General features: G+C 39.1%; 1 protein-coding gene across 4 annotated transcripts in view; it reads right to left on the minus strand.

The window, feature by feature from the left end:
- DROSHA (drosha ribonuclease III) overlaps positions 1–25158 on the minus strand; it is a 608989-nt gene that overhangs the window by 565349 nt on the left and 18482 nt on the right. For 2 of the 4 annotated variants that reach the window (XM_069218569.1, XM_069218550.1), the window contains exons 2-3: positions 22954–23931; positions 17975–18055 (exon numbers count right to left, since the gene is read on the minus strand). In XM_069218569.1, coding sequence (XP_069074670.1) covers positions 17975–18055; positions 22954–23930 — 1058 coding nt within the window. In that variant the 5' untranslated portion in view covers position 23931. Of the gene's footprint in view, positions 1–17974; positions 18056–22953; positions 23935–25158 lie in introns of all 4 variants that reach the window. The other 2 variants (XM_069218578.1, XM_069218559.1) reach the window with 1 other exon arrangement.

A 25158-nucleotide genomic window follows, 5' to 3' on the forward strand; every position in this document is an offset into this window, starting at 1 on the left:
CTGCACGAACCACAGCTGCAAATGCAAAACCCATGGGATGTGCTATCAGTTTCTAAACCAATCATGTTATGATCTAAATACGGTCATTCATTAAAACATCCGACAATATCATTTTTATATTAGTGTAATTTTACGTTGCCAAAAAGACCTCTGTGATAATGTAAAGGAGTAGTTAACAGAATAACATTAGATGCAATTATCAGAACGAAACAACAGTGTGGATGTTAACCACTTAATTTAATGCAATTACTTAAACATCTGCAAAGCTTTTTTGGTATGTGAATGCCGTGGAGCTCACTGGAAAAGAGGGAGCTGTAAACTATCAATCCAAAAGTACATGTGGAACACAATTTTAGGATATTTGTGCTAAATTTAAAAATAGCAGTTCCCCAGCTCTTTAGAAACAAACTTCTTTAAGCATGCATAAAATGTTTCCTCAATAATTATGAAGAAATGAATGCACTGGGCGATCATGGCATCAATAAATATGAACTCCATATAGCTAAGTAAACCACACATATATAGCAGATACAATTATACTTTCTAGCAATACTTAAGAAAGTCGCATTTCAATATTATGTTTGGCATGCACGTGAAAAACAGATCCTCTTCCAATGATGCAATGTTGCTCAGTGTTGGGCCGATGTAGAATTTCTTTGCAGTCTCCTTCCAGTTACGACAGATGATCAATCACCAATATTTCTTTTAGTAACTTTTTGAAATAGCATATTTTGTGTGCTTTAAGGATGCTGCTACAGAGCTTTACCTATATATTAGATTACTTATTCCAAGATGTTTATAATTAGTACGAGTCATCTAGAAGTTCCGATAACTGTTTTACTTTTTTAGACTCTAAAGCACCAAATAATTTGATTACGCCTTTTTATCTTTTACTACTGAGGCAAGCATCACCAATGGCTTTCAAATATATAAACTCGGGATAACAAAGCCAGTTACAAAAAGTACTTAAAATTACAATAGGATAACTGGACATAATTTTCTTTATAAGGGCTAATACCTTACTATCTGAATTTGTTTGTATGCAGTAATAACTATTCAACGCACACACCTGATATATGCTGGCGCTTTTCAGTGGAAGCCTTAAGAAGTCTTCCAATATATAAATTCTACTCAAGAAGTTCATAAATAAAAATAAAACTCAACCTTATAAAATGCTGCAATAGGTAAAATGCTAAAATTGTAAAGGCAGGATACTAACGTGTACCAAACACAAGGGTAAATCGTCTATGCTAAGTGGGCTAAAATTCTTTCCAGAAGCAACACTCAAGTGACTGCGGGGCCCCTATATAATTCACATGTACATTTAAATAAAATGGGATATGTGCCTACACTTCTACTGAATGAAGGTCAACCACAAGTGCTCATAAAACAAATTGTGTAGTTATAACAGCATTAACACCAGAATCAGTTTTAAAGTCTGAACCCCTCATGGAGAAAAATGATTTCATGGTATTACCACAGTAACTAAACGTGAAGAGGTTATCAGAAGATAAAATGCCCTGAACCCATGAGTCACACTATGTATTGCCCAGAAAAAAAGAAAAATGCTAAGTAAAAAAAAATAAAAAAATAAAAAGGCAGCTCATGCAGTAAAAAGTACTACGTTTAAGAATTCAAAACAAAAAAAAGATACTTCATTGTTAAAATGGGACAGCGCTATGTTCTGGAGCACCCTAATAATGAGCAATAATTTTCCTGCAGAACACAATGCACATATTGGAAATAAAATGTTAAGTCAAATAAGAAATTACCGTTATTTGTTCCACCATTTTCAAGACGTCACATGAAGTAGAACTCCTATTAAATAAATTTTGAATCAAGATAGTTATGAAATAAAGCATCCACATCCTTCTTTCCGTTGTCTAGCAAATGTTTCCTTCCCATCATCAAGCAGTCATTCCTTCCAGTCGTCCATCCAGTGTTCTTTTCTGACATTCACTTCTTTGCTTCCTTTCTTTAGGATCCTCCTTTGTATTTTTCACCCTTTCGAATTGCTGTGAGCTAGGTTGTCAGCTTTGATATGTTTGGAGCACCTAATGTTAAACCTGCAATCATCCCAAATTCTTGTTGCTGGATAGAATGTTGCAATGAAGTTGCCCATATTTATTTTTCAGAATAGACTGGTCATTATTCATTCAAACTACATGGTAGTTTCAAGTTCAAAGACATTTGGGCTATGAACAGTTCAAAAATCAAGGCAAACGTGCGGACCTTTCTTTCTCATTCATTGTAATTACAACTACCCAATGTTACAACTGCATTTGTGATTGCAAGCAAACCTACCTGGATACTTTCAACACTGTCAACCGTTTCTTAAGTTTAACAGCTCACTAATCACTTCTTGTACAATTTAATTTTCAAAGGCCACATGACCGCCTGAGGGCTTATGTCATTATCTCATGCCCTACAGATAAACTCAACACACAAACCATAGATTATCACTGGAGAGTTGCTAAACATAACATTCAAATGGAATGATAAGACAAATGTACAGTATCATGTTCATTTAATACTTCCATCTTGAAGACGGCAGCATCTATACCTTCTTTTTAGCACAATCACTTAAAGGCTGCAGGAGCGAATTGAGAGACAGGCTCAATAACGCTCTTGAAAAAAAAGTGATACACACAACCCAAAGGTTATGCATTCTGAAACTAAAACGTCTTTTGCCCAGAAACTATATATTTTAGAAAGTATTAAAAAGGGTTTTCTTATAATTAGAAAATTTAGAAATGCCTTCCTTAAAACAAATGAGGAATTGCTTAGGTCAGTAAAGGAACGTTATTTAAGATATACGTATACGTTTTCAGAAAGCTTTAGTTTGAATTAAATGCTTTTTATGTACTGGACATACACAAAACATGCCGTGCACAGCACTTATATAGCCCCACATGCATTACGTTTTGGGAAATGTACACTTGATGCAAGCATAGTTTGACTATGTGACTAAGATGTTATCTCTGCACTAGAAACCAGTTTTTAATGCATTTTAATGCATTACTTAAACAGAGTTAGAGGGAAAACATTGACAAATAGTTAGAACAAGCTTCTTTCAAGTTTAGTCTCAATTCATTATGTTCATGAAACCATAGCATCATTAAGTAGGTCTGTAAAATACAGTCATAATTAATGTGTACAACTGCATTTTTCCTTTAAGGTGCAAAGGTAATACAATGGAAACAGCAGTGCATTTGAAACTAAACCTTTCTTATTTTGTCTAAGCTGTACATAATAAAAATGGTGGATGGGTGCAGGGACCAACACAATGTAGCATTGGTACATTCCTTCACAGCGCCACTCCTAAGAATTCATAAAGCAGATTGCTTCAGGTTTACACAATGACATTACATGCTGTTTTTTTGGTCAGTCTTGCACATAAAAGAGCAAGAAGGAACAAGTTCATACCAGATGACTCGGAGGGCCTTGCTTCAATTTTTCACCAAACACTGCCTCCAACCTATGCCTCAAAAATCAAAAGGAAAGTGGAATATGGAGGAAAAACTGGAAGGGGTGAAGCCTAGTGGCAATCACTTCAACCATTAACAAAGATTATGTCAAGTAGGCACTCTGGATAGGGAGACTTCATTTTAGATGTCTGATGAATACCATCACCAGAAGGATCATTCGGGGCTTGGGGCATCTATCACCCAGCTTTATTTGCTTTCATAGGACGAATGAAACCATAGCTAAAAAAACACGTTATGCTTGAAGCATATCACAAGTGTTATATAATAGGGATGCCTCCCATATCAATCTGTTTTGGTATGTGGGGTTGAGGCAAGTGAGCAAGAACATAAAAATTACTAACAATGCCACAGTTTTGTACCCTAGTTAAAAGTAAAAAGGGTAAAAAAAAAAAAAAATTAAAATGCCTTATGAATGTTATTTGAAGGCAGATGCACAAGAATAAAAAAAAAAAAAGCTTTCAAATCAATGTACATGTAAATGTCAAACAGTCTTACTAAAGCGAGGTCGTATCTGAATAAAATGAAAAAAGAAACGTCAGGAGAAAATTTGCCAGTGCAACAAAGTAGTTCAAGTAGTGCTCTGACAAATTTCTATGGGCCTTTAAGGGTGATGAGCATACAGTATATGAATCAAGCAATGTGTTAATCTCTTTTAAGTCTCCAAGAAGGACACACCAAGAAAGCTTTCTAGCAGCCAAATTAATATATTTTCTTAGGCTTACATTGGTTACTTGCTCTATAGCCAACACAATACCCCACAAACCAGCAATAACATTCCATGTAAGGAGATAAATGGCAGTGGTTTTACCGTGGAGTTCACAACCATTACAATTTTGCACTATTTTAGGTAGCTAGACTCTAGTGTACGGCACACTGCTGAGGAAAACCATTTCATTCTTGATAACACAACGAAGATCATTAAGCAATCTGAATACTAAAGACATGGTGCTGTGAAAAGGAAAACACACCTTTGTAAGATACTATAGTTTTTTTTTTATCTTATCTTCATCTAATCCTCACCAAGTCCTAATTGTAGGTACATCAAATTTGATAATACACACCAACATCAACATTAAGAAGCCTAGTGTGAAAAACAAAGTGCACCCTTATTGCCTCTGTAGCGATTAGGAACGAAACTGAAATCAGATACAGCTTTAAAAAATGTACAATCTATACATCAAGAAGGTCCATCATCTGCATTTAAATACCAAAAAGTCTGTCAAGTTAATGTTAAGCTTTCGGGTTTGTAGCAAAGGATTGACATGATCTTTGAGGAAAACATAATGTTAACCATCAGTTTAAGAAGGGTGATAAAATTAATTCATAATAATAGGACTTCCATCACTTGTGTGTGAAATATCCTTTACAGATAAAGAAAAGTTTAAGACTTGTAAACCTACCAGGAAGAGGGTACCCAGAAAATTCACTCCAAGATCAAGTCTGATGCTTTTATAAATGACAAAAAAATAAATCAAAAGCTAAGTCCAGGGAACTTCCGGCTTAGTCAGTACAGTAAAGAAAGCGAATGATTGATTCAACAAAGAGGATAAGACTTAGCCAATGCTTTGGAGTAAGGATAGGCAGGAAAAACCCTTTCTATCCAAAAAGAAGTGCTGCACGGCACAGGGATGCAAAACAGCATCTGAATGAACCCCAAAACCTTAGAGATGTTTTCTAACTGGCAGATGAATAGAGTTGTTCGCATATAATACACAACAAAATGTTTGGCGAAAAACAAACATTACATAGCAAAGCAAGAACCTCAAAACAGCCTTTAAGCATGGTTTTAGTGGGTGAGGATTTTAGTCAACTTTGAAGCTACAGGAGTTTAAATTCCTTAATAATGGAGTCCTGCATTAATCCTCTCTCTACATCAGTGAATTCTACTAGAAAATGTAAGAATTTATCTAATGGTTAAAGCTCAGTTAAACAAAAAGCATCCAGCCAAAACCCCAGTAAATCTACAAACGAGGGAATGAAAGCGAAAAGATTCACAATTTTGGAATGGCAAAGTTAAAGTCAGACTGCAACTCTACTGAGTTGCTGAGGTGGTACATAAAGAGAACTGTGCATAAACAAATGCACATGTTCTCTTCTAGCATAACCTAGCGTAAGCAGTTTTCTACGGAGGAAAGGGAAAGAATACCTCCAAGATGATGTGAAAGACACATCTCAAGTTATTGCTGCTGCAGGGAGTTTACATTACAGAATAACAGAGTGCACTCAGGTTATCACACAAGGCTTCTGAACGTCAGCTGAATTAGATTTATAAACACATTGTCACACGGTGTAAGATTTATCCACTAATGGGACTTGGTGTGGACAGGATGGGGCTCAGATATGTCTTTATATGCAAAACTATAGATTCTTAAGAGGTTGTACTTGTTTTCACACTTCTGCAGTTAATACCAATACATTTACATTTTGAAATGCACCTGTAAAGAAAAGTGTTAAGGCAAGTTTCTCTCTTGAACAAACCCAAGACATCAGCTAATAAAAATTGTTAAGTGCAACAGTCTTATAAATGTATATTCTTTATGGCAGTCAAAGAGGTCACTAAAATGCAAGAACATAATGAATGCTCATTCTCAATGCTAAGCATCTGCAATTATAAACAAGAAGATATTTGTATAAAGGCTTTATTTCTTTATTGATGTGTGTGTAGCAATGGATTACAGTATCTTTTGAACATTGAAATATGATTGGTTTAGAAAATGTAAGCACACCCTGCATGGGAGGTTATGTCGTCGCTCACACAGCTGTGGTTTTGTCAGATCCCTCAAAAAAGAGTCACATCTGTGAACTGTAAGCTCTGCGGAAGGCGACACCCCAAACTTCGGCTTCAAGGTTCTGTTTTAACCCTGTATGTAAAAACACAAAGCAATGGTGAAATTCTACAGAAACACAAGCACCCTTTTCCCTTCTTTTGCTAGAAGCATGGGAATGACAGTTAAAAAGCAGTCTTAGTTACAGAGCGATCACACCACAAACTACTTAAGATAAAACATCAATAGCACAAACTAGAAGGTCTAAACCTTCAAACATCTACATTTTTAAAGCTTTATACCACGCAATGAAGGACTGGATATCAAAACACGCCCAAAATTTGACTAAGGCGTTAAGTGAAGTTTTACAAGAGCCAAGCTAATACAGATTTCAATCGGAATGCCTCCATTGAATTTGAAAAGCACTTACTTCCCCTTCATGTTTGCTCTATATAAAATGGGAAACCCAAGAACCATAAAACATCCCCTCTAATCAATGACTAACCAATTAAGAATCCTTTCATGTGAAGCCCATCATCTGCTTTTTGTTATCCATTTAATTTCCCTTTGCATCCAATCAATGAATGGACACATTTTAAAGCTTCATTGCACCTGGGGAACGAATTTTAAATCTTAAGTTTGACTGGAACAATCAGATGAACTGTTTAGTGTGAAGGCCTAAAATATTTAATCAATCCTTAAAAAACAATATATTTGGAGCAAAGGGAAACTGGAAAAGAAGAGGTTGATTGGTACACATATTTTTACTGCACAAAAGAGAACTATTCTACAAGTCCCCTCTAATGGTGACTGCAAAAGAAATAAATAATGCCTAATGTCAATTAGTTTAGTAATGCTGGAAGCACTGCCAAACCAAAACAGCTCAAACTTGGAAACTTGTCATTAAATCATTGAACGAATACCTTTTTTTTAGATCTGTTGCAATTACCTCAATAGCGGAGTTAATAGTTTCAAACCATCGGTTCATGCACACAATGGTGCATCATATTGGTGTAGAACCTTGTACTTTAGTAAGCAAACATAATATGTGAAAATAGGGTTATTAACTATTATAAGTCACTGTTGAAAGAAAAATCTTGACCAAGAGGCTTTTAAAACTTACCATTGTTTAACACTTATTACTGCATTAAAGACTTATGTAAGGATTTGGCATGTCATCTGCTTGATATTGTGCACGTCCAATAAAAGGAGGCTATTCTTTTCTAAAGTGACTCAGTTGAGGCGCTCCAAATCAAACCAATAATTTTAAAAAACTGCATTTCAATACACACAGGGCAACCTTGTAAACCAAAAAAATCTACCTTACACTTAGACCATGTTAGGTCAGTCCACCAACACTTGCACCGTGATTCAGGAGCAACTTTCTTAAATCAACTTTGAGATAAAAGCTGACAGAAAAACAAAGGTCCACATTGGCCGGCTGTGTAGCATTTTAGAGGGAGGGGGGAGAAATCATACAAGTTGGTATCAAGCTAAGCGGCATCTGAATAACTGTTAAAATTACTGACATTTCTGCAGTAGTTATTCTTCCACACCAACTGAAGTGCCCATTTTTAGTGATTTATGAATGCAAATGATACCATTAATGACACCATTAAGCTTGGCACTTAAAGAAAAAATTCTCCTCCAAACAATTAGTTTCAATTAAGATTGCAAGTACTTTATGTAGATTGTAAGTCTGTTTTTTTCCAATTTCAATCTCAAAATCATCTACCTGAACATTGTGACTTACACAAAATGCATTGCTCACAGCACTGCCTTATACAAAATGCACTGCTTACAGCAGAAAACGCATTGCAGGGCCCAACCCTAAATGACAACACAGGGCTTGGGGCTTAACCCCTAATAGGGCCTGAGATCACATGCAGGGAAACATCAATTACACATTCAAATAATCTCTACACCACTGACCTGTCACAACTCCTTGTCCCCTCCTCCAAAAACTGTAGAAATGCTAGTTAACTGATGGAAACTCTTACTCTATATCAACTACAGTTAATGAGCTTCTGTACAGTGAGCTTACTGAAACTGCCCTCATGTTTAATCTATAACCAATTTTCGCCATAAGTACCCATTCATCAATCCTAGTTTTCTCCAACTGAATGGACCACAATATATTCTTGGCCAACCTGTCTGGATTAAGAATAACTGGCATTGCACGTTGTGTACAACTGCACCTCTGGTTGCAGGTACCCCGACAAGCAACGGGTGCATAATTTCAGAAACGCCCTTGGTCCACTTCTAAAATTCCCCGTGCTGTTTGTCTGATATAAACTCAGAAACGACTGTGTACCCGTGAATTCAGTGGCAAAATCCAGGATGAATAAAAACTGTGCTATTGGTAAGCAATGATAACAGGAGGCCGAAACAGACAAATGTTACAAGTTCAGAGACTGGGCGCTGGTAGATGTAACTGTGCAAAAAAACACAGAAGTGCAACCTTTCACAAATCTAGCTGGAAACATGTATTCATTATTTTTGCAGTCTGCCTTAATTTCATGTACTAGAAATCATACTTCAAGTACATTTCAACTTTGTAGTCTTTTAAATTAGTACACTTCTACCCACTACCCACCAAATTCCCCAAAACGAAAAGAAAACAAATCTGATCTGATATTCCGAATTCAGAAAAACAGAGAATATTCAGATCAAACCAATTTGTAGGAGCAACATTTTCCAAGAACCCACTTAGAGTACATTTGATTTAAAATATAAAACATGCAAACGTTTGCACTTAATTACTGAAAAACAACAACAAAAAATTCCAAAGTGCTCTCATCTAAGAGTTGTTTTGCAGTTTACATTTAACGCATTTTAGAAAGGTAATCATTTAGAAATGTTAAACTGAATTGAGCTCAAATTCCTTGCATCATGTTTTAATAAATGATCATATTAACCAGAAGGTAACCATCTAAATGTTCGAACAACCACTAAGAAATCACTTTCCAACCCAACCCTCTTCTCCAACTCAAGCTCTGCCACTCCACTGGTTGCCAACACTATCCCGGATCTTCCCCGCTTCTCTTCATATTGTAAAACTAACATTGTGTACCGTGCTCTATTGGTTTTCAGCTAGGTAAGTCACAAACATAATTGAGCATAAAACCAGTATTTCCTATGGCATCTTTTACAACACTGCTGTTAATTCAGTCTACATCTGATCAGATTTGAACATTTCCGAATAACCAGTTTAGTTATTCTGTTAAGCGTCTGTGTAGGTCTAATCTATTAACTGCTCAATGCTCACCTGAAATATTAAAGGTGAAACAGCTGATTAGGCACATTCTGTCCAAGAGTAACAAGTTCTTTCAGACAGATTGAGTCACTAAAAAAGCCACAAGGGCGGATCTGATGGGTGTCCCTTGCTGTGTGATGTCTGAAGGACAATTGCAAGACAAACTCATTGAAAACGAAAGTTTGAATATCTCTTTCACTCAACCGACTACAAATTTAGACAAAGCACCTGGGACATTTCTTAGTTATATCAACTGCAGAAGAATTTGATACAAGAATATAAAGGTACCATTCTTAAAGAGGCAAGATTAAAAAGGCTAGGCTAAACAAGAACATTTACAAGGCAATAGGTCTCATATTTGCTTGAGTTATAGCAATTGGGGACGTAAATGCATAACTAGCCTTTTCTTGCCACATAAATTGGTCAACCCTGCTGCAAAATTTGGTCCGACAGGGGCTTTTATGTTTTCCAGTCATATAACACATGAGTGAAGTGTGCCATGGTGCCAAGAGTGTGCCTGGAATGCTCTATTGACATCTAGAGGGACCCCTTTCTGAGACATTCCTTCATTGTAGGAAGAGGAGTCTCTCCCTCAAAGCGTCAAGAAGGAATGGGGGCAGGATTCGGCATACCATGTTGCACAGTGAAAGTATGCGTGCTGTGTGGACAGCAGCCATTACAGGAGTTCCCAATGCAAATATGTCAGCTTAACTGAAAAGCAGTGGAAATTATGTTAGTATAGACGAAACAAAATAGACGCCATGTTAAAAATTTAAAGATAGTGCCTCAATTGCAGCTTTAGATTCAATATATAAGCTCTAGATACTAGAACACAGAAATGACTTGATTTAGATGAAAAACATTTTTATTAGTAATCAAGCAGAATCCCGTCAAATATTAATAAGTCTCCCTACCAAAGCGGTACAGTTCACATTATGGAACATGTGAAAGTGAAAGGACCCCGCCCCCCACTGGCGTAATGCAGCCCCCTGCATTTTGCTTTATGCCACTGGAAGCCCCATGTTTTCCCGAGTGCTTTATTATATCCACACTACATAAATAACTGTGGATGGGATTTTATTTGAATATTATTAGACAGCTGAAGTCAGATTTGGAGAAAAGTTGGAGCAAACAGAAGAAATTTTTGTCAAGATGAGTATGGGCCAGATTGTATCCTGTCCTACTCTGTCCATTGAGGCACGAGGCAGGCAAGTGCAAACCAGCTCCTTAGAGGACATTTTCCACCAGCATATAGCAGTCCGAAAAAGCTGCTATCGTGTCACAGCTGGGGAAAACAATACAAACAAGCAAAATAATGTTAATTTCAATGAAGCTTAAATTATACACATATGGATAAATTAAAATGTCAAAAAATACTGCAAAACTGGAAGCCCTGAGGCTTGAAATCATGAAATTAATTTACCCTAGTTCTGTTTGACGCAGCAAGATGTCACTCTAGCAGCTCATATTAGATGTACTGCAAACTCATTTGCGACCAAAAGTCTGTATCTACCTGAGACCTGAAATTTCGCTTATTGTTTTACAGCATTTTAACAGTTAAAGCTTAATTCCCAGCTGCCTTCACACCCTGCACTGCACAGGTTATAAATGTTCTTTGCTAAAAGGTCTGTACTGATCGTCTGTTGCGCACTGCGCAAACTCACTGTTAAATTATGACCCTAGCTGTTATTGAAAGTAAGAATGGAAAGCAAAATTACCTTACAAGCAAGAAACAGTGAATTAAATAAGTACAATAATATTAAACATGAAGCATGGCGCCGAGCCGTGGAGAAAGGATCGCAGCTGGGATTAAAGGCAAAACCAAAATCAGACTAGGAGGGAGAAGGGGCCATCACAGGCTGTAACAGGAGGAAGTGTAAACGTAGTGTAATGGCCAACAAAACTATTATCTTAGTAAAATCACCTGGGAAAGAACTAAGCAAACAAAGGAGAAATATTTAGAAAAAAAACACCAATAAAAAGCATTTAAGACAAGCACAAAAAAGAAGAAATGGCAAAAGTGGGAGTGGTAAAAAGCCCATAGATTGATTACAACATGCCTTGCGGACGGCGCTGCACACTGACTAGGCCTGATCTAAAGAGGGCAGTCCCATGAAAAGGCAAAGTTTTGGACAAGTGCTGGCAAAGTCAAAAGGTCTGGGTTTAATGTAATATTTCATGCAGGCATGCACAAGCGTACATTTGCTCATGCCTACGCATACACGTTAAAGAAAAACAGTAATTTAGACAAGCTTTGGCAAAGCCAATAGGTCCTGTCTATGAGAGCAATTGGCAATGTTTTGTAGCCGTGCTGCACGAGGGCACAGATGCTTTGCAGTGTGGCCAAAACTAATTTAGGAAAGCACTATGAAGCAGCCAGGGCAAAAGCGCTTTTTTTGTTTCTAAAGTGAATTAGCGCTGGCTACATCATAGTTATTTAAAAAAATAAAATAATTAACAATGACACTGCTACACAGTATGGCTACAAATCATTGCAAACGTCATCAAGTCCCATGATGTACAGCATGGACAAAAGTCATATTTTGTATATTAGTCGGGCACAGAGCTAGCCACTTTTGTACACTTTAGTGCACGCTGCGGTTATGCGCGTGAACATGTATTGAAATGCGGCACCCTGTTCAACAAACCCCTTTGTAGTTGGAAGAGTATTTAAGTTTGTGTGTAGTTCTAAGGCGCTCAGCTACGAAGAGGGTCGGTCCTTTGGAAATCGTGTCTAAGGCTGAACCTTTCCCATATGTGTTGACCCTTGACACGAGCTTTCTAGGACGCCCGTTCCAAGCTTAGTTTTTGTGGGAAGTGTCTCATGTGTCTATCCCTTCATTCGACCGGACATTGTGTGTCAGTATCAGACAAATTTAAGAATGCGGGTAATTAACAGTCACGTGCCATGTTGTAAAATATGCATTACAGCAGGGAGCACACATTTGAAAACACTTTTGTTTTGGTGTCTTATTGAAGTGCAGAATAACCTTCGAAAAGCATCATGTTTGTGAAAGGAAGCAGCACAACACTGACAGGCGACAGTATGCAACCCAGAAAAGATAGATCAACCCACTTGCCCTCTTAAGCAAGGTAGTTCACTTCAGGTTCTCAAAAGAATTGGGGAGGTGATGTAGGTCAGTGCTGAAGTTCCAGCTGGACAATTCTAGTGAGCAAGACAAAAGAATTTTACAACGTGGTTTACTTCAGCCACTCCTCTTTAGAAATGGGGGCAAGAAAGCTCAGTGGGTAGTGTGCCTACCTTGGGAGGTGAGGTAGGTCAGTGTTGAAGTTCCTGCTGCACAATTCTAGTGACCAAGGCAAAAGGGTTACTTCACCACTTCCTCTTTAGAAATATTATTCACTCTTCTTTAATATCAATAGGTGGAAAAAACAAACTCAGTGGGTTGGGTGCCTTCTGTGTAGCTCTGTGTAACCGAATCCAACACAAGTTATTATCCAACAGTGAGTGTGAGCACTGTAATGAAATTGCTCGGCTGGGTTTGGGAAAGTTAATGCTATAAGGTAAAACGCATATGAACACTTACTCGCACACTACTGTAAGAACACAAAGAGAAGGGCTAATTAGACCCAGCTGGTAGACTAATTTTCAGTCTTTATTTACAAATAAATAAGGCTCTGAACAATCTATAACTGCAAGGATGAAGAACGCTGGCGCTTCATCATGCCACTCTTTGCGGTGGAAGGATGAGGGCGGGATGTGCAAGCAAGGACAGGAGAAGCAGCTGGTGGGGGGAGGGGGACTGGGCAAGTAAGGACAGCGGGATGGGTGGGGGTACAGGGAAAGAGGCAACACGTAAAACAAAAACAAAAAAGCACAAGCGCTATTGAAGGACCAGCAGGCAGCATCTACTTGGGGAGCAGCAGATGGGCACGGATTGACTTGAATCAATCTGTGCTTGGTCCCTGCTCCACCGAAATGATCAGAAATTATGTTTCGTCTGCACTGGCCAATTAAGGAGGCTGGTGAAGGAGAGTGACATGAAGTCAACAAATGGTAAGCAACGGGCAGGAAGGAGTCAAGCCTTTTTTGTATACAATATCTCAGAGATACGCACTAGTACAGGCTAGACCCTAGAAAAGAATGTAAGACTATACTGGGGCCTACCTTACCTGCTGTTACTCTAGGATTTATTTCCATGTGAAAATGACGTTGGCTGTCAAGAACTGCAGGCATACTGGAGCAGAGTTCTGTCACACCCACAGCGAGTCACAGGAAGAGAGCTTTTTCATTCTGGGAAGTAGGGGCCCTAGGTATTTCCATGAGACCCCGCAAATACAAAACCCCAGCACCTTCCTGCATCTCACGCCAAAAAACTGTCACAATGTGATGGAAGCTCACTCCAACCTCAGAGCTCTGGCTAGGTCCGTTTTCACACTGGGCAATGGCTCTACACAGGACAGAGGACTGTGCCACCGACCAATGGGCCATAGCTGCGAGACGTTGCTCTGGCAATTACTTAACGCGCCCTAGAGGCCATCTCAGACCCTGCTTCCATCAAACCCAGCCTCCCCCAGTCCCCCTCCCCACATTGCCATTTCAGGATAGGGATATTTTCAGGTATCCCACCAACATTTCCATCCCAACCTTTACCCAGGGTCCTATGTGTCCACCTCAGCTACTTACTTAACTATGCATTGCCTCATGAGGGTACATTCAACAATTATCTCAGGAACTTCTCTCTACCTAGGTTCACCTCACCCAGCCCCACCGTGCCCTCCAGCAGACCATACCAGCTTCATAGAACTGCTCTAAGTAGGTGAACACCCTTTTATAATGTGCATTTTGGTTATATCACCACTTATGACATCCTCACACTTCATGCTTTCACTGTGCACTGTACATTACAGAGCACTCAAGTGATGTTTTTTCTTACCTTTATTCCCTTTTTGTTTTCCTGCTTATTTAAAAAAAAAAAAAAAAAAAAAGATATTTGGGAAAAAAAAGATTGCAATTCTACTCCTGCTTTCGTTTCTATGACCAAAAACCTCAAGTTTTACTTGCCACTGTACATTCATTTCACATAGAAATAAAAACGGGGCTGCAATGAACGTAAGAGATGTAATGATTATTCTGCTCTCCAGAGACCAGGTGCTTCATAAAACAATAGTAACATATACATGTTCATGCTATTTAAATGCATCGGCAATGGCACAGAAAACTAGCCTAATCGTGTATGTTAGAAATCAGGAACTCCTTTACAGTCACACAGTGTCACTATTTGTGGTGAAAAAGTTTTCCCGGGAACGTATTAACACACTTCAACTACATCACACTCCAATAGTTTTAGTGATTCCTCACCAACAAGGGCTAAAGCAATGAGATAGTTATAATTTAAGTAATTTCACCTAGAGTTGAGCGTAATGAATAATTCTCATTTTAAATGGGATAAGCCTGTGTCCACTCATGCTACCCAATATAAATCAAGGTATTAGAAACTTGCACTTTAAATTACTAAGTGTATTTGACGTAACGCTTCAATTGAGGTCCTTCAGGCACAGTCACAAAATGTCTTTTTTCAGTCCAGGATAAGCCCGAATTGTCACGGAGCAAAAACAAATTTTAGTATTGATATGACTCCTCAGTGGTATACAGGGCTTTTGGTATAATCATTTTACCCATTTGCTTCTGAAAGGATACTGCATAAAAAATAAGCAACTGGGAATAAGCTAAAACAAGCATTTACAATGCAACGGGTCTCGCGTTTGCTCATGTTAGAGCTGATCGCGTTGTAAACTCCAAACCCGACTTTTCACCTACCGGGCAAAAGTGCATTTGTGTACACGACCCGAAAAAGTTAAATTAACTATGTAAAGCGCTCGACCTCTGCCAAGCGAGATCGCGCTCGTAAATTAGAAAAAAAGAAGTCCACGAGCGCGATGGAAAACAGAGAGCTTCGCATGTTTTCTGTACTTGGTCGCTGCGCTCGAGGAGGGCTAGCCACCGGAAAAGCCTTGACATATGCTTGCTTTCGACTAATGAAAGCAAGCAGATTTTATTAGGCAAGCCCACAAACCAATAAAAAACAGTGACGTGAAGTTGACAGGGCTTCGAGCCCTTTTCTAAATACAAAAGCGTCTCGCTGCGATACGCATGCGCGAGCGCATGCAACGCAGGCTCGACCCTAAAAAGAAGCCTACAGAACGGTACACCTTTAACAAAGTGACAGTCTGATGGCAAGTGCAGCCAGTGCTAAAAGAAGAACTTTCATACATTATCTAATTAAAGTTCTCAGCTGATGGGTAATCCTGTCCCTGGCTTAAATTTAATGGAATAATTTAGTAAGCAGCGTATTATACCAAAGGGCAAAAGGGTCAGCAGGCAGAATCACTAGCTCAGTGCCCAGAAACAATTCATGAAAGTCCATCAACCCCTGCACCATGTCACATATAAGTTTGTTGCTATATTAAAAGGTAGCTGTGGATTTTGTGGTCCTAATCTTAGCTAAAGGCCTCCATCTACACAACAGGCACGGGCTTGACGAATATATAAGGGACCTCACTGTTGGGGAAACCGCCGGCAGAGGCTATGTCTTAGAACTGTGTCCCCCTTATCAACTGTCATTCTGCTTTTAGTCACACATTCATCCCTCTCAAATTCTAAACATTGCTTAAATTTAAAATCTGGTCTTAATTTTGCCATCCAGAGGAAAATTTACATGATTCAAGTGGGAACTAACCAAATGAGAAAACACCTTTTGTGCAATGAAACCCGCATACACTTCCCAAAACAGTTCTGTTCTCTCTGAATGAAGGACGAAGAGGTACAAACACAAAGGAGGAGGAGTGGTAGGGAGCAACAAGAAAACAGTGAGCGGCTGACCCACTAGAGAAAGAGAGGGGAGTAGAACAGAGCAACAAGGTAAGGTGCAAGACCACCAGGCGGAGGGCGTAACGAGGAGCAGATATGCAGGGAGAGAAGAGAAAGGGGCAAATAAGAGCACTGAAGAGGCAACATCAGGAGAGAGAAAATTGTCACTCATGCGTTGCAAGAAATATAGTGAAGCTTTATTTTTTCCACATCAGAATTTTGTAAAATGTATTTACATTGGTATCATCACAATAATTTTTGTAAAGTATACGAAAATAACATTGTTAAAATCCGTGAAGTGGTTTCCACACCATAAACCCTTCTGATTATATTCTTTGCACTCAAACTGAAAACTTTAATAAGCACTGCAATAAAGCAGGAGGCATTCTCAATCCAGGCACTAAGGTTCTGAAATAATTTCTCACAAATATGACGCTCTGCCCAATGTTCCTCCTGCTGAGAAACAAGACAAACAGCAATCTCCATGCAGTACCTCCTCACTGATATTCAGTAAGGGCATTCTGGCTGTCCAGAACTACCAGACCAATTATCGCTCTTCTACTCAACAAAGTAACCTTGAAGAGCTCCCTGTATTTTTAAAGATAATTCTGTACTTTTGAAGAGGTTCTCCTTTTAGAAATACAAAAACAAACCACCCCTACACAGAAAACTCTGACTAGCCACAATGACATGGCAGTTGGTAGTAAACAAATTATTAACAAGCACTGACAAAGCCAGTTGCAGGCTCATACCTACTGACTGTTTCAATGCCGGTTTGTCTTGGCATGGATTTGGTAAGCTTAGCAAAAACCATCGCAGTCACCGGTGCACGAACACTTACGCCAACCATCTTTGAACGGTTTTTACCATTAAGTGCATTTTAAGGTTGTGGGATGAGGAAGGGGGGGGGGGGGTCATTCATCTATTTTAGGACCTGTCTACTGACAACATTCACTGTATTAGACCATAGATGCCAGTAGAAATTGGAATGCGGCAGAAGGGACAATAAAGGACAAGGTAAACGCATCACTCTTTGCAGAGGAAGAGGAGAGGAAATACCTTCCCCGACTATCCCAATTTAAAGCCCAAAACACCCCAGAGACTTTGTGTAGAAGTAGCTCCACTGAACCTAAGGCCTCATCATGAATGGATGGCATACAGTGGAACAGCGTTTAAAGACAATCTACTGGGGCAGAAGTGGGGAAACAGGGAAAACCGAGCACTTGCGTAACTTTTCAGCATATGATAAAGTTTTCTCATAGCAACTGCAAAATTATCTGCTCCTTTAATCTAATTTGTAAAACACTTCTTATAGGTAGGCAAAACGTCCCAAATGCACTAAAGCAGAAGCCTGTTGGGGTGCAACCTGGGAACTCAATAGTAATGAATACTTAGGGCCTGGTTACGATCTAAGCAGACGGAGTGGCTCCATCACAAAAGTGACGGATATCCCGTCCACCATATTACGATTCCAATATATCCTATGGAAATTGTAATACAGCGGACTGAATATCTGTCACATTTGTGACGTATTCCAGCCACCAAGAATGTAATTGGGCCCTTAGTTTGTGAAACCTGTGGAGAAGACCACAAGCCAAAACTACGATGACACAGTGTCACAAACACGTCTTACCTTTTTGTTCGCTTGTACTCTTTTCTGTAAGATCTTTCTGCAAAAGGCGATCTTCGGCTCTCGCGGTGGCGATGCCTCTCCCTTCAAGGTTTTAAGATAAACAAGTTGTTGTGAACAGAAGTATGTTCGTTGAGTAAAATTGAGTTAAGATACAATGCAGTCTATTAAAATGAAGTACTGGCTCCAGTTAAAATCATGTTTCAAAAGAGAATCATTTTGTTTACTCCAAAATACAAGAAGGTTAAACAAGTACTTAACATTTTAAATTATCACTAAAAAGAGGCATAGTCTCACATTTGAAATTATTACACAAAATCTATGTAACAGAGTAAAACTGCCTCAACTCCTGTGCGCATAACACTACTCAAGTGTATCCTTTTGTGTTGATGACGTCCTATCTAAAGATAATTTTTTACATTCTCCAGATCTCTATAACGATTGTCCAACTGCAATGTTTCCCCTACATGCTTTCCAGATAGAGCGACAAAATAAGCAATATGCATCAAGTCAGCCATTAAACAAAATGCCAAAACTTGTTTTACAGCCTAGGAACAATGGGTTTCATGTGAAAATGTTATTAGTGATACCGAGAGTAATAATGTAATAGCTTCTTTCTACCAGTGCCACAATCATCAGTTCTTGCCCCGAGGCAGCAATGCTTGTACTCAATTGGATTTCTGGTACAGTTTCAATTTCGTTTTTCTCCTGAAAAGATACCGGCAAATGCTGGAAGATTTTCCAATACAAAGAGTCAACTGCGGCAGGGATTGTGAGATTTGTCCCACTAGGATCAAAGCTAGATTTCATAATTACAGTACTTGCCGTAAGCAGAAACGGGGGAGAGGAATCGAATTTAAAGGGACCAGATGAAAATGCTTGGCATCAAAGCAAAACCCAACATTACGAAAACGACAGAACTGGTGAAGGTCATAATCCATGTCAGTCGACCTTAAAATGGGTGAGATCCAGTGCTGCACTTTCTCTGGCAATCCATTTTTGCACTCAAAAACACCATATACCAAACATTTTATAGTGGTTGGAAACACCCGATGTTCTAGGATAGTACATCTGTTGTCCATCAACTCTATGCTCCCTGGACAAAGCACATTTAAGAAAATTGTATCTGCTGAGTACAGCAACAGAAAAGAGGTGGTAGTATCATAAAGCATCAACTCCCTGGCCCTTTATGGAGCGATTGTCTATCTCTCCCTCCATGTTACAAGAGCAAAGAGGCAGTCAGCATGAGTTGCTGATGCTCCACAAGCCCAGATTTAGTGGAAATGCAAACGTACATGACAAGTGTACACTACTGAAGGTGGTGGGGATAAGCGACGTGGACAAGGCCAAGGGGCATTATGTTTGAAAGCGGAGGTATTGCCAAATTCAGAGACCAGATATAGTACCTAAATGGGTCAAGCTGGGGGTGCAGAGTGCCTTGCTAGGTAGAATAGGAAATCCAAGTGTCTGAAGGGCATTTATACATGATGACTCTTCTTTCTTCCTTAGACCTGCTCCCATTAAGAACCAAGGCTAAATGGCTTTATTGGAGGTTTAGGTATTTTTTTTTATAAGAGCAATGAAAACCACCCAATATGAAAAAATAAATAATAAACAAGCCCTTTGTGCCAAAGTGTGGGCACTTCTAAGAGGAACAACGAAGAACAGCTTCTGTATGTCTAACTAAAATATAGTTTATAACTAGCATTGGAAAAGCCAACAGATCACTCATTTGGGACCTATTCCATAAAGCACAGCATTACCCGATGCAGTGCTGCACGAAGAAAGAATAAAAGAAAAAGCTTCTGATGAAGTAAACAGCATCATTTGGAAAGCCATCTCCTCCGTTTCTTATGAGGACAGGTGAAGTAGTCCGAGTCCCATCATACACTGAGATCCTAATACCTAGAAATTCTATTTCTGTGTCACTAATCTTATAAGTGAAGCTCAACTTGAAGTTGTTAGTTTGAAATCTTTCCACAAAATTGTTTGCCTCATTTAGGTCTCCATACGAAAAATGATTTTAAAAAGTTGTCAATATAATGACTCCACAACGGGATGTGGTGGATCCAGTTTCCTAGTTCTCCCATGGCCATCTGCTCCTCCCATCATAAAAAAAAGGCATTGTTTAGGCATGAGTTGTATATATCAACACCATCCAAGACAGGGTATCGCCAGACTCTGGAAAGGTAAGAAAGAACTTTGATATACAGGAAGGAGAAACACAGTCTCCCTAGTTCATTTAATACACTAACAAAAGGATCCTATGCCTGGCCTTAATTTCCTAAAGCTACTACATCCCACCCTAATGAGAAAGAAAAAGATGTATTTTTTCTTTGCAAGACCCTCATCCACTACGCCCTATCTTGTGGCCATTACTCATTACAACAAGAACTATTAAACCTTTGACTTTCTCCATGAAGTTTCTATTTATGAAAATAATATAACTAACCATTTGATACTCTGAACACATGTATACACATGTATTGTGTCTCAATTAGTTGTACACATAAATATATGAGTCCACAGACAGACCCGTCATTCATTTTTGTTCAATTTTTTTTTCTTTTAGCCATGCAGGTTGTGATTGAATGCCCATCGACCATGAGGGACTACCAGACATCAGCTAATCAACACAATATAATTTGTGGTGTATAAAGCAGAAACTAATCAAATTGATCATATGTAGCAACATGTGTGTGTATTTTAATAACATTAAAATAGCATTTTATTTGACAGTACTAGTAATCCTATGCAACTTAAATGAAGCTTTCCTTACAGGGAGCTCCTCAGCGCCAAACAAAACTGCAGAACAGCTGCTACGTACGAAACAAAGTCACATTATGGAGAGGAGATTTTTTTTTTTTAAACTGGGTATCCCTAGTGGGTTTTATGGGAAGCAAGAAATAAAGCTGAGTTACTAACCAGAGAACAATGCTCATTCAGCAAAAGGGAGAGAACTGAAAGTCAAAACCCAAAGATAATATGTACATGTAGGAGACTGAGTTCAAACATTAAGAGGGTAATTTCAAAATGCAGGCATAGCTTTAGAGAAGATCTGGTGGTTAAGTGCTGGCTTGGACCAACATCGGACTATAACCTATCACAAATAAAAATTTTCAAAGGACACAATTGTATCTAGTTATTTATTTAGAGATGGGTAGGACACAGGTTGCCTAATAACTAATAAAGGTTTATTCACGTGTGCAAAATGCAGGGCCTGTAAAACCAGCACTAACTGTTATTTATACGCTCTATCTATGGGCAGAAGAATACTTATTTAACATCTGACATACACTTCTTACTATTTTGTACATGTCTTTAAACCATTAGAATGATATATAACACGTAGCTGGTAGCCAGGCATTTTACAACCCTTCATTATCAAGATTCTGGTCTTCTGCAATTGTTTTGCTATTAACAGGCATGAACAGCATTTCAGAGGGGAGATTGTGAGAAATTACTGAGACAGCTAGAAAGCCTTGGATCTCAATACCAAATACCTGCATGGACATAACACTGATGAGGAATTGGCTGTTTTTCTAACAGTAGAACTGGACTCTCTCATTACCATAACATCCTCTCCTGCTGGAAATTTGGGGGAAAATGATGTTGGTTCCTACCTAGAATGTGTAAACTACTGATCACCTTTGGTTTCTGGGTGTAGCACTATATACCAAAAAAGATGTAATAAAATTAACTAGACTGTATTGTGATTATTTTTGTTCATGTTGAGTTACTGGGGGGAGATATAGATACTCAGGCTCTGCAAGCTGTGGCCACGGTGAATATACTTAATTAACTTGATATATGGATATCATAATTACAGTTACTGTACATTTCTAGTTAGTATTTTTACACATTGAATAATGGTAATATTGAATCACTAAAATGCTGGATTATTAACTATGACCACAGTACTCTATTCAAGTTTCGCATGTTTGGTGATATCAAGAAAGTGAGAAATATGAGGCACAAGATTAATACCTGTGTAACCTTCTTATACTTGCCCGCTTGGGCAACAAGATACTATATACTCACTTTTATAGTAGAGTTACAGTCAAGTGGGTACAGAAAGGTCTCATATAAATTGTGCAACTGGTAGCACTATAGTGATGTGAAAAGTGTACACACAGAACAGGCTGGTATAGTGTTACAATAATAATATGAATTGTGTTCACTTCTGAATGCAGTTTGACACACAATATGCATTTTAATTGTTTCATTGCACTTTACAAAATGTCATGGCCGAACAACAATAGATGAATATTCTAACTCAGTATATAGATGAATGTTATTTGGATCATGATTTTAACTGTCACATCCATCAAATTTAAGAAATTGAAGAATTGATTTTTGTAAAAAACTTAATATGTTATTGTTAATAGGTATACATCAATAGCAACCAGGCAGTTAATGCAATGTAAGTGAATGAACTAATGTTGCCATAAAGTTTTAGACATTCAAACACAAAGATGTTTATACTTGAATTGTGGAATTGTGCCATGGTCTTATAATCCTTTTTCAATGTTAGATGCACAGGTATTTGCATTGAAGGATGATGGGGCACAGTTATGTTTGAGAAAGGCAGAACACCGAAACATGTAACTGAATAAACCTCACTACTCAACCTTATACTTGAGTGCCTAGTGTCTTTCCCTTGAGGAGATCTGCGGCTGACATAAAAGGTACTGCACACGTTCAGGCACTACCGTGGTGGGGGTTCTTGCACTGCGAAGGACTCTGATGTAGACATGTAAATATATTTATGCATACATTCACATTCATAATTTTGTACTATACTATTAAACAATACCAAAAATAAGAGTGAACAATATTTGTGAAATGTTCAGCATGTTTTTAGTTTTTTGTTCTTTTTTTACTTTTTTTGTAGATGAGCACATAAAGATTATAAAGCATATATTATACTTTCATACCTGCACCACATTACAGGACTGTAATGTGTCTGGGAAATGATTTACCTGCTGCGCTCACTACTTCTGTGGCGAGGGGGTGTTCTTCCGTGAGATGAAGTTCTTCCATGAGAAGGTGATCTTCCTCTTGGAGGTGGTGTCCTTCCCCGTGGTGGAGGTGTCCTTCCCCGGTCATACTCTGATCTGTGCCGGCTACTGCTTTCCTGCTTTCGCCTGTCAGGACTCCTTCCTCTGTCGCTTCGATCCCCATCCCTGTCTGACCGGTGCTTTTCAACATGACTATATTCCCTATGACGATGATCATCATAGTGCTTGGTCCTTTCCGGAGACCTTCGTTCATTTTGGAACTTCTCTGTTTGGTACTGATTTGCATGATAATAATTGTTGCTACTTGGATACGAATTGGAGCTATGCTGGAAATTATTAAAATTTGGTGGTGGAGGTGGGGGAAAAGATTGCTGTGCATAGCCTGCAGCATAAACTGGCTGATAGTTAACTTGCTGAGGTATTATGGGTGGTGGTGGCGGCATAGAAGGTGGTATCATATAAGGGTAGGGAGACTGCCCTGCTGGAGCAACTGGGACAGGAATGTTATTAGGAGGTGGTACAGAAGGTGGGCCTGGAGGAAACACTGGAGGCTGAGCAAAGGTCGGCCGGACCTGAGGATTTGGGAATGGTGGCCTTGGAGGAAGCTGGACATGTGCACTCTGTGGTGCTGGTGGCACTGGTGGTGGAAAGGGAATATACTCAGGGCGGGGAGCAATGTAGGGAACATTAGGAGGTTGCGTCGGGGGCACAGGTGGTGGATAGGTTATGAACTCTGGCCGCGGAGCCATGACAGTAATGTTTGGAGGAGCAGTGAAGGCTGCTGGAGCAACAGTTGGTTGGCCATAGTTGTAATGGGTGGTGGGGGGCTGCTGAGGAGGAAGTGGCCTCAAGTTCTGTGGTCGGAAGGTCTGTGATGCTTCTCTCATTCCAGGCCCTCCATGGCCACGGGGAAATCTTTGCCCACCATGGAAGGACATTCTACTTGTTGAGAAGATAAAAAAAAAACAGATAGGAAGGAAAGTAACTCACTTTATATCTACAATATTAAGGCAATTCTGATGATAGGAATGAACACACCAAAATGAACGCTCTTTTTCATGTACAAAAATAAAGCATGTGACTAAAATGTCCTCGTCATACCACCTGGAGTGGCGGATAATGAACTAGCCCAATTACAGACAGTGCATGTTAGAACTTAATTTAAATGAAAAAAAGGTCACCAACAAGTACTAGCAGTGGGGTTCTAAAATGATGAACAAACAGATGCCTTCCCATATATTTCTCAAATATATGTGTATGAAGACAGAGTTTACTACATGAACTTTGTGCTAGTTACCCAAAATGACTGTTGCTTTTGGAGTTCAGAAGAATGGATTAATGTGCAATGGTTCTGTCCGAACCAGAAGCAAAGTAATTCTTCAAGATCACAGCAGTAGAAGTTGCAGTATGTGTTCTTAAGGTTCTGCCTTTACAATGCGAATAAGGATTTAGCAGATGAGATTGTCATGTTATACCATTGAAGCAGTTTCTGCGTGGTAGACAATATCTAGAGATTGACTACAATAAATTGTACCTGCAAAAAGTGAACTCCTAAGTACAGTTAGCCAGTTCAGTGAGTCTAGCAAGTGGATTTGCTGCCTGTTTACATCCACCCAACTGAGCAGTGGTGCGGTGGACTTTGAGCCTTCGGAGAACTGACTAAAGTCAGACCCAAAGAGAGAAATCTAATTGGGCAAGGCGGAACATAGTACTGCAGACATCTCTAAATTCTTATGTGTGAAAGCGATGGACAATATTACATTAAAGTTAAGAATAGGAGACAACCACTCCTGGCAAACCAATCCAGGACCAAACCAAGAAACAGGACCAACCACGAATGACAGTTCGAAATTCTGTTAATTCCAGTTGAAGATACTTAGCCTGTGAGGAAGGGTTATCAAAGGTCCCTAGCAGTGTAAGATGGATTCGGTTTCAAGCAACTGCTCTCAAACCTGTTGGGAAAGCTTGCAGGGAGAGTAGACTGTAGATGGTGCACACCTTAACGTATGTTGTCCCAACACACTTTTTTGGGCAAAAGGAGAGGTGCAAAAGCCCAAATATCTGAAGGAGCCTAAACCTGGCAGTCTCAAATGAAAAAGGATAATGAGCATGAAGGACCCCAAAGGTACCTTGTGAGAGTGACATTTTGAGAGGGAGAGAAAGGTG

This window comes from Pleurodeles waltl, chromosome 2_1 (assembly GCF_031143425.1).
Source record: "Pleurodeles waltl isolate 20211129_DDA chromosome 2_1, aPleWal1.hap1.20221129, whole genome shotgun sequence".
NCBI classification, from domain to species: Eukaryota; Metazoa; Chordata; class Amphibia; order Caudata; family Salamandridae; genus Pleurodeles; species Pleurodeles waltl.